We start from the raw sequence: 15,209 nt of genomic DNA, 5'->3' as shown, positions 1-15,209 counted from the left end.
GGGAGAAGGGGAGATCCATCCAGAGTCTTAATGTGATCCGTCCTCGATCTGGGGACGGGGATGGGGACGGGGGCAGGGGTGGGGTCTGAGGGACAGGAAGGACGGAGGATGGGCGGCGACGGTCAGGGAGGGATTCAGGAGGATTTACTGCTATTATGTCATTTGATGAGGGGCTTCTAGCATCTCCATGAGGAAGGTGTCGATGGGCGTGTCGCCGATCAGCTTGAAGAAGAACAGGTGCTCCAGACACTTGAGCCCGATGGAGCGCAGCGCTGGTAACCGTAGCAACAGCTTGGCAAACCTGTTCAGACATAACGCCCAAAAAAAAAAGGACAGGCTTCAGTACTGATGATCAAACAGATCTGTAGTGTCTGTAATATCGAAACTATCACTTTATTTGAGCAGCACACCGCAGTGGCTTCGTGTTTGTGGTTTTAATCCCACCTGCCCGGCTGTTCGGGGTACTTCTGTTTGCAGTAGGCCTCTAAAGATGCGTAGACTTTTTCTCTCAGGGCTTCTACCTCACCCGGGTTGGACAGACCTTTAGAATCTGCACAGAAACGAGAAATAACTGTAACACATCTTCAATCCGGTCTTACCTTTTTGTTTTTATTTGTTACATATATATATACAGTACATCCATCAATCACTAAATATTATAAAGACAGAGTATTAAAGCAACCAAAGCTGTAAAGCTATGGTAGATGTGCATTGAAACTATTTTAATCAGCAAAAAGAGAAAATGCAAAATGAGCTTGTTTTTCTGTCTTTGCTTTGTTTCAAGCTGATGGCCAGAAACGTCAAAAGAAAAAGTCACAACAGATTGGAATAAAGGGGAAAAATGGACTATTGGTGATATCTTTCACAAATAGTTGTTATTTTTATTAATTTTTAACTAACTAAATAAATCTCCGATTATCTAAATATGTATATAATTAGGATGATAATATTATATAAATAGTCTTAATGATAATTCAGACAAAGGTTTAAAAAAATCCTCAGACAAGACATTTCATCATCAGAGAAAGGTAACTTATGAAGTTACATAACGATTTCTCTGTCCCATCCATAACCCATAACCCTGCAGGCTCCAAACGAACATTTGTCACCACATTCTGGGCGAATCCAATTAAGGCTGCCATTTTTAAAGCCGCGCTAATTTCAGCTCCACTAAAAAAAAAATCACACTCGATTCACAACACAGAACGTCATTGATTAACACCGCTGGTCAACAAAGCGCCGCAGCATCGGCTGCTGATGAATGAACATTTGTTGTTGATGGCCGGACCGAACGGGATCGGGCAGTGTGGGAACGGAATGACTGAGCCTCGCCGAAGCCCCCCCCGTTACTCCCACCCTCGCAGGCCTTTGCTCTTTCGGTGAGACCTGCCTCGCAAACAGCTAATTAACAGGAATCAGGCAGAGTTAGTGGGCCCGGATGTGGCCTGAACAAGATGTAGAACACAGAGGATCAGTGTGGCTGGCGTGAACAGATCTATGGTGGCCCCAAAGGGACAGACGGAGACTCCCAGGTCGAGTCATAAAAACACAGATGCCATTTGCTCTGATAAGGTTAAAATAAAAATAGTGACACATGCAAGATGTCAATATGTCAGGAGCTTTTTCTTTTCCTCTAAAATGGACAAAACTTTGCAATAAAGTTCCATTCAAAAAAACTATACGACATAAAAATCACATTTTACTTCAGCTTTCCAATATTAGGAAAACATGCCTTTATGGGATTTTGGTTAAATTATTCGCCAACTTTATTACTGGCCTTCAGTTTGGGTCTGCAGCTTGCTGTAATCCCCTGAGACGTTAACAATGCACACACTTATATAGTGATGCTAATAAATGTTTGGTGATTTGTGAAGCTCTAAAATTTACGAGCTTCTAGAAGTGACCAACAGGTCTCAGGTTTTTAAGAGAGGTCCTATTTATGGCATCGCATGATGTCAGGCTGAGACACAAACCACAGCTACGGTCTGTAAGGCTGCGCTGAGAAGAACCTTTGACAGCTGAACACTTATTATTATTGACTATTAGAATTATGATTATTTGTTTTTGTTTTTTTTTAAACACTGACAAATAAATTCCTCTTTTATCCAAAGCCTTGAACCACCTCTCATTGTTTTACGCCTTGAAATAAATCAGTCTCCTGTATATTTTGTATACTTTTGTTTTGTTGTTAACTCATTTAAAAACAGACATATCAATTATTCAGTCATAAAAGAACCTAACTAAAGGGATGGATGTTTACGTGTAATACCTTAGCAAAGAATCAACTATAATATGATGGATTTTCACACAAGATCTGAGAGTCAAGTCAAGTCAAGTTTTTAGCTAATCGCTCTTTGGGAATCACGTTGTTGGTGCAAAAACTGTTTTATGTTTTACATCAACTGTTATTACTTATTCATTTATTTAATTATTTTGTAAAATTGACAACAGAAATCAGTAGAGAACTAGAGAAATATTGATCACTACCAGTTTAAATTATTATTAGAATGGCTAATTTCTTTAAAGCAAAATAAAAAGAAATGCGAGCCCTCTGTGGGAATAAAAGCAGAGACAGTATGCTCCGTTATCCCTGGTGTCTTTGTGCTCTTTCTTTAAAACGCCGTCGTTGTGAAACCTTTGCTACAAATGAAGGCTGACGTGTTCACATGCTTACCTGGGTTAAACAGAACAATGGCTCGAAGGCACCCTAACTCGGTCTTATCCATCTGCATGTCTCTCATCTTTGACACCAGTTCTGTGAGCACTCTGCAAAAAAATAAAAATAATAATAATAATTTAAAAACAGACATTAAAAAGTCAGATTAGTGGCTCATTCCAGACCAGGACTTAACCATGTTTATTTCTTGGTTAGCGTGTTATGTCAGACAAACAAACTAAGATCACAAAAAACCACTCAAGTCAAATTGTTGTTTTTTTCTGCAAATTTCTCATTGTTCCTAATGTTAATTACCCAGACTGGTATCATAAAAATATGTTTTCTAGCCGCCGTCCGACTCATGTATTTAAAGATAGCAGCACACGAGCATACTGTGAACCCACACGTGCGCAGTTAGATCAGTGGAAAAAGTTTACAAGCCTGCAAAGTAATTATATTTAGTTTGTGGCTTTCATAAAAGGAAAGCCGCAGAGTTAACACACGCTGTAACCCTACACCAGCGCTCCCACTGTCTGAGCGTGACATCACAGGTGGGAGTCGCTCGAACTCCTCACCCCTCTCTGACTCCATCACCCTCTCCCAGACGTTATTTTCTCCCGTTTCTTTCTGGCCCTCGGACTGTAAAGTCAGTTGTAGCTCATTCTAATTCAATTTGCTCTGAAAGGGAGGAGGAGGAACAGAACTAAAAAAAAAAAAAAACGACGATAGGACTTAAGTGTGTAAGTTAATCAGTCTCTTCATTTGTATGGAGAAGAGAGAAAAAGGAGTAGATAAGGAAACATAATCAGTTCTCTGTATCTTAATGCTCGCCACAGTTAATGCAGAGATGAATATATCCTGTGGCTGTGGAGCGTCAGAGGCTGCTGATCAGACGGGCAGAGGCACAACAGGTCTGTTGACAGCAGCTGCTAATTCTCTGCTGGTCCACAGATTCTGCAGGGCCACCAACAGGACACGCTGAATATTCATCTTCTTTATAAATTATGCACAAAAGAACTACTGATGAATTGTATGGAAGATTAGCATCTGAGCTGCTCAGTCATTTCAAATCCTTTTTTCCACATTCTGTCTGGTTTTAGACTGAAAATTAAGTCAACTAAGAGCGATCCTCACTCTGCACACACTCATTAAACAGCAACCGAGAACATGTCATTTTCCATTTTGTAATTCTTTAATTCTGTAATTCTTTTCTGACCTGTCAGAGTCTGCACCTTCACTCCTCTAAGCCAATTTTGGCAGCAGTGGAAATCTTATATCTTTTTTAAGCAATGATTCTACAAGCTTAAGGTAGTATCTCACTGCTAGATGGTGGACAGAAATCGCAAGGGAGTCTCCAGAACTTCTTGCGATTTGCTCGGGGATTCTCAAATTCCTCACTGCAGGGATTTTCAAATTCCTGCCGCATGAATATAGAACACTGTACGTTGTGCAGCTACATTTCTTTCAAAACAGAGTTGTTGAAGTTGTCTTTAATCAGTCTCAAGAGCACTAGCTCTGTATTTTGAGACCTGCATGGAAGCTCTCCTCTGACAGACAAAATGTCCAGGTCTAAAAACCACACTGATGATAAATACTGATTATTAAAACCTGATTTAAATCTGTCCATCTCTTCATTTCTAAAGTGTACTCCAGCAGACTATAGATTAAATCATAAATGTGAGGGAGGCTGCCAAGATGGGTCCGAAGTGGGCAGCAGTGGACAAGAATTAATGTGTACAACCTAGAATACAGTGTTGCAAGCCATGCACAGAAAAAAAAAAAAAACTATTGCAATTTTCAAAAACTGGCTGTGCAAAAGCAACTGCACGGCTTGCTGGTCTTGTGGTTGCAAATACTCAGAATTCAGTGAGACTACAATAAAAAAAATTGCATCATTTCCAGCAATACTGAGTAAATTTTAAGTCGCCAACTTGTCTTCAACAGTCGCAGCCCAGTAAGGTTCTGAGTAGAAACTGAGTAGAATCTGTCAACAGCCAGAAACTCTCCGTTGGGTACTAATCTAGACTTAGGCTTTGTCAATTTAGGCTTTTTTTGTTTTTGTTTGTAAATGTGAACCTCATCTTAGCTTCGCATACAAAGCATACTGATAAAAGGTGTAGACTTCAGACAGCATTTTAAGTTTTCTGCATCAATTTTTCTCCTAAATCTAGCTGGCACACGTCGAATCTGTTGGCTCCTGCAGCAGAAAGCCACGCCCAGACTTGTTGTGGCTGTTATTTAGTTAGCTCAGCGGGATGGGAGAAATCCCTGTTCAATGTCCACATCAGCTCTGTTTATCCCTGCCAATCTTGGGTGAATGCAGAAGTTCCCTAATGTTTACGACTGATGTAGACATCTACAAAATTTTGACTTCAAGGTCGAATTTAGTCCGATTTTAGCCTAAACATCTATGAAGAGTACAGATTTCAATCAATGTCTTTTCAACTCAAAAATACTCCTTGGGATGCTGTGAGGAAGCCTCAATGTGACAGAAACACAAATCATCCCTGAATCACTCGTGACTCATACTCCTGCATGTTGAAATACACAATGTTGTCTGCTGCTTCAAGCTGATGTAAATATATTTTACTTCCCTCCTGATTAGTATGATACAGTAAAAAGGTTTTCTACTTTATTCCGTCTGATTCATGGTCAGAAAGAGAGAAGCAGGAAAGAAAGTTTGCACCCTCATTTAAAAAAAATATATAATCAAATCCAGATGCAAGTTGCTTCATTTGCACCATCGATCAGGCACCTTCAGTTAGTAACCTGTTCATCACACATCTCCGGGAATTTTGAGTCAAGAATTCAGTCCCATCAGAGGATTTTGCCTTCTGTGGTCTGTAAATCAATCAGGACACCTCTGGAAAAAACTCCCAGCAGAATGTCACATGAGTTTCCAACAAAGGAACACTGGACTATGTCACCATAACCCATTGCTCAAGATCAAATTTCTTTCATTTAAGAATGATGTGGATTTCAGGCACCTAAAATGCTGCCAAAATGTTTGTTGTGCCTTTTTGGTCACCTAGTTCCATGGGTATTTCACTTGACCTCATTGCCTGGTTTTCCATCTACCACACCTTGAGTAGAAATGAACACATTTAATCAAACACAGGTGAACAATAACAGAAGAAGATGCATTCGAGTACGTTTCTTGCATCATAACAAAGAACAAGATACTTTTTCTGAATAATTTAAGATGCATCTGAGACAGAACTCAGCAGAGTCTGCATTGTATATTTTGCTTGTATTTTTTTTTTTTTTTACTTTTCAAATAGTTCACGTTAGTTCTGCTCAAGTTGTGATGCTGCTGAACACACACCGCAGTCCCAGGCGGTGTTTCAGTCAGTCTGTCAATTTGCTGGCCTGGAATGTCAATAACAGCCACCAGGGTGGTGCCTGCACACTCCTGACTTCACTGTGACTCAACTTTGCATGGATTTTTGACATTTTCCTGAGCAAGCTCAGGGTTTCTGCGAGACCCCTGATGCACCCAGGTGTACATATTTAATAAAGTGGAGTCAATCAATAATTCCTGTGCTGCCTTCCCCTCCGTGAAGCATCCCTGTGATTTCCAGTCAGAGCAATATTTCCACTAAAAGAATGCTAAATGTCACACGCTGTCAAAAAGTAAATCAAGTATACTTAATAAAAGTGCTTCAAACTAAAGTTTTATTAGAAATTATTAGCTTTTTAGTTACTAAAAAAGACAGGAACAGGCTTAAAGTGCATTTGCACTAATTAAAATATATTTTTACCTTTTTTTACAGACAAAGATTTGTCTTTTAAAGCCTTATTATGGATAAAACATTAATCTGACATTAACAAAAACTCAATAAATTAACAAAGTTGCTTCCAAGATATCTGCTTTGAAAACAATTGTTGCAGTTTTTAAGTTAATTTAAACACACTGTGTGCAAGAAGGTTTAGTAACAAAGAGATAATGACCTGTCAAAGATGGCTCCCACTCCTGCACTATGGGCGCTGTTGCGGTGGACATGCAGCCCCGTTGCCAACAGAATCCCATCCTTTACCGAGATGGAACGATGTGAAAATGACGCAATGAGGAGTTCATTCCAACCTGAGACAAAGAAGAGGGGGAGGAGATGGATCAAGGTATATGGTTAAAAAAATAAATAAAATAAAATAAGGCAAATCCCCGTACAAAAGTTCACCCAGCGTTCACGCAAAATTAAAACGACAACAAAGGCGGAATTCCAGTGAATCAATTACGCTGCACCGTAAACCCCTGCAGCTTTCTCAAGCACAGGCATCAGGTTATCTCAAACGTTTGAATCATGCTTTCTAAGGAGACAAGCGTGTAAAAGGGATGAAGTGCGCCTGCCATCACAATAACGACAACGGGCTTGATGTGCCAAAGCAGGGGGCCTGACACAAGGAGCGGCGAAGACACAAGGCGCTACCGCGTGAGTGACAGGGCTCCTTTAACTGTTCTGCCTGGCAACACTCGCCTCTTCTCCCTACAGTTGAGTTGGCCATGAGAAGAGCTGCAATGCTTTTATCTGTGATACAGCAGAACTAAAGCGGTTATTTATAGAAAACCTGAGAGACGAGAGGAGACGAGCTCTGCAGAATAATGTCTCTCTCTACTTTGCTGAAGCATCTTCATCACTATATGTGAAAAGGACAAGAGGGCATGACGGGAGTTTTTTTTTTTGCCCCCAACTGTTACCAATGGGTGTCTTATTTCTTTTTCTTGGAGATGGACAGAGAATATGATGGTGTAATTTGGAGCGACAGGCAGGGAGCAGGGGCGACGTGTTGAGGACCTAAAAGACCTTTCTGCATGTGATGTTTGTGAATACAGCCGAAGTGACAGATGATTCACTCTCTGTTCCACAAAGCTAATGCTTTTCTGATGTTTTCGTCATGCAGCAGATGCAAACAGCAGACGTGGGCCCGTCTCTTATCTTGATCACATGACCTCCATATTTATTCATACTTACTGTATGAATACATTAGTCTGTTCAACTACTTAGCTAGATAGTGTTATAGCACTAGCATTTGTAGTTTTCAGTGTTTAGAATGCAGTTTTCAACCATGCTTTAAAGTACATAATCATACAATTAAGTGCAATCTAAATCACTGCTTATTACAGACTGCCATAAAAAAAAGACCTTAAATTTATTTAGTTTTTCTTATTAAATGAACTTGTATGGAGCATATACATCTGTTTACCGGTTAAAGCCTGTAAATTCTCAGCGGCTCCCACCTTAAGTGTTCTTTAGTCCCATTTTTGGACATTTGCAATCCTTTAAGTGCTAAAACATGTTCCTTTTTTCTTTTTTTATATTATTTTTTTTAAAACAGCAGCAACTGTGTCTACAATGAGTATTCATCTAACATTTAGTAACAACACTGCTGTACAGATTTTGTTAACTTATGCAAAAAAAAGTTTTAATAATTTAGAACTACAACAACTATATACTGCGTTCACTATTTTACTGCATTTTAACAAAATGCTGAAAGAACATTGATCATTTATACGACACAAACTCAGAAGAGTCCTGTCGAACAATTTTTTACATTTATTCAATTAAAACCCGCTATAAATGAAGTATCTTTTATAATCTTTATGCTTTATTGTACTTTGTCACATAAAACGATAATCAAAATACATAAATATTCATTTAAATACAACATTTAGTTCTGCTTTCTAAATATTTTAGGAACTTTTATAGGTAGTTCCTGAATGTGCAGAGGCAGAGTTACAGACCTGCTCGTAACAGGATGACCTGGTCGTCCAGCGGCAGCTCGGAGAAGTGCGGGATCCTCTTGGCCCACTCCACCAGGGTGAAGAGCTGTTTGTCAGCCGCCTGACAGATATTTGTCACCGGGTCGTTGGGCTGCATGGAAACCGACACAGAAACGGGCAGAATGAGTAGGTGTGATATTTTTGGTTTGGTTTGTGTGTTTTGGGCTGGAGCCAAATCTCTGGATGAGTTACCCAGTTGCTGTGCTTCCACACACAAACTGTCACTGACGTTTGTGCTACGCTGGGATTGATATCCTGTAAAAAGGAAGGCAAGTAGGAAGACAAAACAAACAGTGACTCTGTCCCAGCTTGTGGGGGGAAATACCTGCAGAGAGCTGACGGTGAAAAAGCAGCTTTTACTGAGCAAACTCTTTCTTTGGGGACCTTTTAGCCAAAAAGCTCTTGGACAGCAAGTGGAGCTCAAGAGGCCCTCGAAAGGCTCTGTTGACACTTTCCTGCTGAACAAGTGCTGAGGAGCTTGAAGGGAACTTTACTGCCAGACCAGGGGGCATTGTAAAATGTGCAACTTACAGTACTTATATTTACTCTCAGTAACGCTTATAATGAGGTTTTTGTGACTGTGTTGCTTGTCGCGTGGCTTTTGCAAACTTCCAATATCTCTTATTTTATTCTTTTTATAAAAATAAATATTAAATTCACTGTACAATGCCTATTTACAGCCAGTTTCCACATGGTTTACATTGATTCTCAAAAAACACATTACATAAACATCTGTGCATGGGGGAAAAAAAAGCCTTGCTATCAGATGTCCTAGTGCATTGTTGTTTTAATGCTTTAAAAGAAGACCTACTGGTTTCTTGGTATTCAACATTACTGAAAATCTACTTAAGATAAGAGACTTAAAAAAAGTCAAATCAATAACAAACTTTTTTCAACTTCTTGCAATGCTGTTTGAGACATTTAACATCTGATTAAAGGTACTCATTAGAAAGTCATGAAGACAAAATAAATAAATAAAATCTATGCAATATTTTTTCTCATATTGATGGTTAATGTGCCCTTCAATTAAAAATTTGTAAGCTAAATTTTGACCAGGTGCCAACTACATCGTGTTTTATTTACCTATGGAAACAGCCAAAATAAGTGAAAATAGGTCATATGTTAAATTTACCGGCCATATTTGACATAGCCATAGTAACGCAGATCAATGACGGATTCAGTCAAGTGCTTTGTTTACATTGAGTGCAGACCTGCATTAAATATCTGCATTCAATATATTTGGAAAACTGCTGAAGAAAACTCAAACTGCACTATTGGATATAGTTTAGCATAGCCTCTTTTATGTTTGATTTTATATTTTACAATGAGAATGATAAGTAAGATAACTGTAAATGAATGAATTGAATTGAATTCATTTTGGTTTTGTTTGTTTTTTTCATAATGCAAAATACTACTATCGTGTTCTAAAACTTAGTTAAAAAATAAAAAAAACTGAGTTCTTGTCACCAAAATCTCAAACATCTCCTGTGCCCAAAGGAAAGAAACATCAGTGTTAGAAAAAAATCCCTGATTGCCAGGCATGATGATGATAACAACTCCACTGTCGCTAAATCAGATTATAAAGACTTTTGACACTTTACACTGGGAGAACATCAACACTCTTGCAATTTGGAGTTCAGAAAACACCCTTAATGCTTAATGTCGTGAAAACCTTTTTTTTTTTCCTCTTCTTTTTGAAGAAAAGAATTTTGGTCCGCACCAAGTTTAAACACAAGTGCTGCTTCTCCTGAACTGTCCTTCCACATTAGATTCAGAAGTATCGCTCTTTGATCCAAAGGGAATAGCTGAGGAATACTAATGTGATCTGTGCATACAGTATGACTACCTGACTAAAATGAAACTCCATCTGGACAGGGATGGAGGGGGAGGGGGTAAAAATCCCAAACAATACTGTCAGTCTTTGACAAGTCATTTATCATGATCCCTTGATACAAACCCTTGATATGCATATATGTAAACAAGCATTGTGCACACACTTTTCTGCATAATAATAAATCAAGTAAACATTCTTAAATTACGTTTCCCTGTGTGAACTCGCACTTTGACAAAAAAGTAAGTAACTTCTCTCCGACTTCCTAAATCAAATCCCACAGATCAATGCTAAAAGCTTGGAAGATCCAGGCATCAACTACAAATCTCTGGAGAAGATTAGTTCAAGATGAAGGAGAAAACAGATCTACACTCTCCTTCTCTGTTCATAATATGCTGGCCAATCCTCTCCTCCACATTCCTTCCCTATAGTGTGAAAGTCACAATGACTGCAAAGGATTACAGATGTCTATATGAAATATAAAATTTTAACCAGCCACAAAGCTGTCACTGTTTTGGAAACTGAAAGTTGTCTTTTTTCCCCCATGGGGACAGAAAAAGACAACAGACATCTTATGAATATTTCAGCATCTGATCTCCGTGGGAAACGGTGGACGGCGCAGCTCAGTGCGACAGTTTTCGTGAGCAGCGTTTCCTGTCAGAGACACAAACAGATTGAGATAATTCATTCCAAGGGGCAAGCCAGGCACAAACAAAGAAAAACAAAAGGGGGCTCTAATGTGTGCCACTGTCAAGCCACCCCTCTCCCTCATAAGAAAAAGAATCCTTGGATTCTCGTTAAACATGGCGAGTCTCATGAATGTTGGATGGCTATCTTAGCCGTGTTTACACTGACCTCGTTTCTTTTGCTTCTGTCGGTGGAGATGACAGGGGAGAGGAGAGGAGCTTACACTTTCCTGAGACAATTCGCAAGCATCACATTACTGTACTTACTGCTCAGGTCACAGATTGGGATGTTATCGGGCTACAACGAAAGAGTCTGCTGTGAGCTGACGTTACAGAATTACCCTGAATGTTGGGAAATGCCTGGAAAGCTAAAAAATGTAAACGATGAAGTAAACTTTAAGTTTTTTTTTTTTATATAATGTCTGCCTCAAATTGAACCATCTTGATTCGAAGCAAATCAAAGGAGTCACAGCACAAGTGTGCTTCATCACCATCATTCCAGCTACTTAAAGAAATGGCAAGCTTGCATACTGTCCTATGAAATTTTCATCACTTGCGGAGGGGAGGAGAAAGATGTGCCTCTCAATTTTTCATTATTCTGCTTGAACCAGACTATACTAGCGTGTCAACAGACAGAAAATTGGGTAGCCATACAAATCAGTTGAAAAATAAATTGCTCAAGTGTCCCACTTTTTTTTTTTAGATTGAAGAAATAAACGATCCTCCAATATGAGTGACTTATCAGCTCACATCTATCAAAGCAACAGCAATGCTATCTAGCTCAAGTCGGTGACAGAATACAAACATTTATTTTAAGATTTAAATAAATTAATCACCAAAAATAAGAGATCTAAAGGAGCAATCTGAGGATTGGTGGATGACAGCATCCTCTCCTTTCCCCTCATTCTGAGGAGAAGACCTCTCCTCTGTGACTGAGCCCGTATTACTAACGCCTGTTTAACTCCTGTTCTAGGTCACCATGAGATAAACACACTTTTATTCAGCTTGGCCAGACCTCGGCCATTAGACAGTGGCAGCGGCCCATTCATGCTGTACACTCATGACCCGGGCCCTGTGATTAATTATAGCATGGGGCAGCGCCTCTCAATGGACACCAGCGGGGGCGTGGAGGGGGTTTGCGTGGGGACGGTATTCAGAGAGAAGGGGAGTCCTTGTTGTAAGGGCAGCTTGAATGCTGATACCGTGCCAAAATCGCAGGCTCCACTTCATGAAAGGGTCAGCTTCCCCAATTTGGAGAAACAAGAATCAAGTCGTTCTCTCTGTGGTATCAACCTGTTCTGACAGTTCTCCATTGGATCTGACAAGTCTTTCTCCTCAAATTTGGCACCCTTCATCAGTTAATATTACTCTTCTGTTATTGGCAAATAAATGTCAACAATAGTCTACTACTTGTCAGAAAATGGCCTCACTACAAATGAAAAACCATCAGAGAGCAGCTTAGTTAATTTGTTTGAGTTCTGTTGAATTGGAGGTTTGCAGCCAGTGATGAAGATACAAATACCCCCAAAAAACCCACGGTACAAATCCAAACCATCTTCAGACTTAAATTGATAAACTACTTTAAAATTTATATTAAAATATCTGCAGTGCAGAAAGTGACTTTGAAAAGATGTTCACATTTGAAGTTTTACTTCTTGGGTACTTCATGAAACATCCTTAGAGTTCTTCATGCATTAACTGACAAACAATCCCAGTAGGTTTCCACTCAAAAGTTGGTAGAAATTAAACACAACTTCCAACTAAAGCCAGTTTGCCAAAGCTGTCTTCTTCCATTCTGCAGCTCTGGTGTTGGGCAAACGGCAAACATCAAGGAAGCCACCACCACAAGCCCAAATACACACCACACATTAGCGGTTCCTAGCTGCCCTTGAGTCCACACTCAACTCTTTTCCCGTATGTCAACACTCCACTCCTACATTTCCAGCTTCCACCCAAAATAGCTCCAATTTATTCTCATAACTGCCCTTACATTTCTACCTTTACTTCACAAGACATTTCCCTCCCTGCTGAAGCAGATGAATCCCAGAAGCCCCCACCCCTCCTCCTCTTTCTACCCTGCTCAGCCCTTTGGTAGGCTGTTGCACAGCTCCTCTGCTTCCCGTGTTGCAACAGAATTCCAGAAAAAGCTGTGGCTTTGTGGGATGCTTTCAGGAACAGTCTGCCTGTTGCATTATTCATCCCTCTTTAGTCTCCTCTGTATCAAAGACACCCCAGCTGATGCTAGGAGTAAAGACGAAAACTCACAGCTGAGTTAAAATGAGGTGAACGGTTGAACCAACCCTTCAGAGTAGAAGAAGTCACTCCCTGAAGACCAAGAAGTTAAAAAAAATCAAACAAATATAAAAAAAAAACATACTGTAACTCAGAACTGATCATCAGCATCAACCTGCAGACAGCGGGATGTTTGACTCACAATATACTAGGAAACTAAAAAATAAAAAACACATTTGTAGCATATACCATATGCACATGTAGCAAACAGAGTTAAATTACCTTAAAGTTTATTTTTTAACACAATATGACTCAAAGTAAAAGTTAAAAATAGAATTACGCACAGATGGAAAAAACAAAAAACATTTAAACAAAGATGAAACAGCTCCAGAAACTTTTTTTACGAAAAGAAAAAGCATTTATGATATTTTCTTTAAGTAAAAAGGAGAAAAAAAGGAATTTTATTTACACTTACCACTCACCACTTTAATATTAATTAGTATTTCATAAAGTTCAGTATTAAGAATACTTGTAATATCCCAGAATTTAAACCTCTTTGAGTTTGCCATTATTAGCTAACTGATATTCAGAAGTTGAAATGTTATGATTTTTTTTTAAAAAAAGGAAAACTAAAAAAGTTTGAATTCTAAAACTTATTATTAGAGCAGTTCTTGTTTTGTTGCACCTGTACATGTCAGTCAGTAGTTGTTCGGCAACCCAAAGTTAGTGAAGCTGTAAATTAAAAACTTTGATTAAAGCAACTCATACTGGTAAAATGCTCATTGGAAAGATCACCTCAATAACGATGCTAGTGTTTAATTGGAATAAATAAGTTTTTCTGCTGCAGGAGTAAAAAAGGAAAGTATATGGCCTTTATTTCTGCTCTTGGTAAATGTAAATAAATGTTTCACTGTATGCCAGTGCTTCTGGGAGCAACCATATGCACACAAAGTTATGACTTATTTCAAAATCAAACACTGTGAGAAGATGCCGTCCCAAAAATATGTTTTTAAAGAAATCTCACCGAGTTGGACGGCACACCAAGGTTGCTCTCGATGTAGGTCTCAGTTTTGGGTTCCACCGCCTCCTCAGCTTCCAGGATCTTCTCCACGGGCATGTCCTCGTTAGCGCAGCTGGTAGACTCCACCTCAATCTCATTTTTTTCCTTGGCTCGCTGGCGCTCCTCCTGAACGGCTGCATGTAACAAAACTGATTTCGTTCACTACTGCTGTTTATTAAACAACGTCAGCAAATGTTCAAAAGCACTTTTATGTTAAATTTAAAAAGCTGGAAATGTGAGTTAAACTAACTCACTTTCAGCTTAGGCTTAAGAAACTGAAGAATTTCAGTTTGGTTCAGTCTCTTAACAGTGAATTAACATCCCAACTTTAGTTAATAGACAAACTAATTACTTATTATGCATGAAACATATACCAGCTAAAGTAAGCATAAGTAAAATCTTCACTTTCATTAAGGCCCTAAGTACACCATTATGGACTCTTAAAATTGTTGTTTTTTCCCTCCAATTACAAGAAAACAACAAACAAAATACCTACGCAGCGCCAGTATAAGGTGCTGCGTAGGTATCCATCTATGCAGGTTGATGACTCATAGGTATCTACCTGCATCCACATTAGCAATGCATAAAAATACAAAAAAAAGAACATTCTGAAAATGGTAAAAACAGTTAACTTTAACCTATTCAGCACATAATTCTAAGGCTCTTTCAGAAGACACCTCAGGCTGAGACTTGGACGTCTTCTGGCCGCCTCGGTGTGATTTCTGAATCAACCTAGATGGCGAGGGTGGTCAAAGCCAAACCACCCCTGCTGCTCCATTGGGCCACAAAAGTGAAACTGGGGCGACAGTGTGCCTTTCTTCTTCAGAAAACAGTGGCTTTCAGCTGTATTTTGGAGCAGACAGAAGACAAATTGCTGCAGTTGTGCATTTGTTTGAAATGTGTTGTTGAGCAGAAACAGAATTGCTACACTGTGCTCATCTAAATGTTGTCCAGGAGACGTCCAT

At 39.3% G+C, this 15,209-nt stretch overlaps 1 protein-coding gene across 5 annotated transcripts in view; it reads right to left on the bottom strand.

The window, feature by feature from the left end:
* Positions 1–6: 6 nt before the first annotated feature.
* Positions 7–15,209, bottom strand: part of rxraa (retinoid X receptor, alpha a) — a 151,136-nt gene continuing 135,933 nt past the window's right edge. For 3 of the 5 annotated variants that reach the window (XM_037979285.1, XM_037979286.1, XM_017425468.3), the window contains exons 6-11: positions 14,209–14,393; positions 8,397–8,526; positions 6,608–6,740; positions 2,675–2,766; positions 445–550; positions 7–301 (exon numbers count right to left, since the gene is read on the bottom strand). In XM_037979285.1, the coding sequence (XP_037835213.1) occupies positions 154–301; positions 445–550; positions 2,675–2,766; positions 6,608–6,740; positions 8,397–8,526; positions 14,209–14,393 (794 nt within the window). In that variant the 3' untranslated portion in view covers positions 7–153. The remainder of the gene's footprint in view (positions 302–444; positions 551–2,674; positions 2,767–6,607; positions 6,741–8,396; positions 8,527–14,208; positions 14,394–15,209) is intronic. The other 2 variants (XM_037979287.1, XM_037979288.1) reach the window with 1 other exon arrangement.

This window comes from Kryptolebias marmoratus, linkage group LG14 (genome assembly GCF_001649575.2).
Source record: "Kryptolebias marmoratus isolate JLee-2015 linkage group LG14, ASM164957v2, whole genome shotgun sequence".
Classification (NCBI taxonomy): Eukaryota; Metazoa; Chordata; class Actinopteri; order Cyprinodontiformes; family Rivulidae; genus Kryptolebias; species Kryptolebias marmoratus.
Note: the sequence above shows the minus strand (reverse complement) of the source record. Positions and strands in the feature narration are given on the sequence as shown.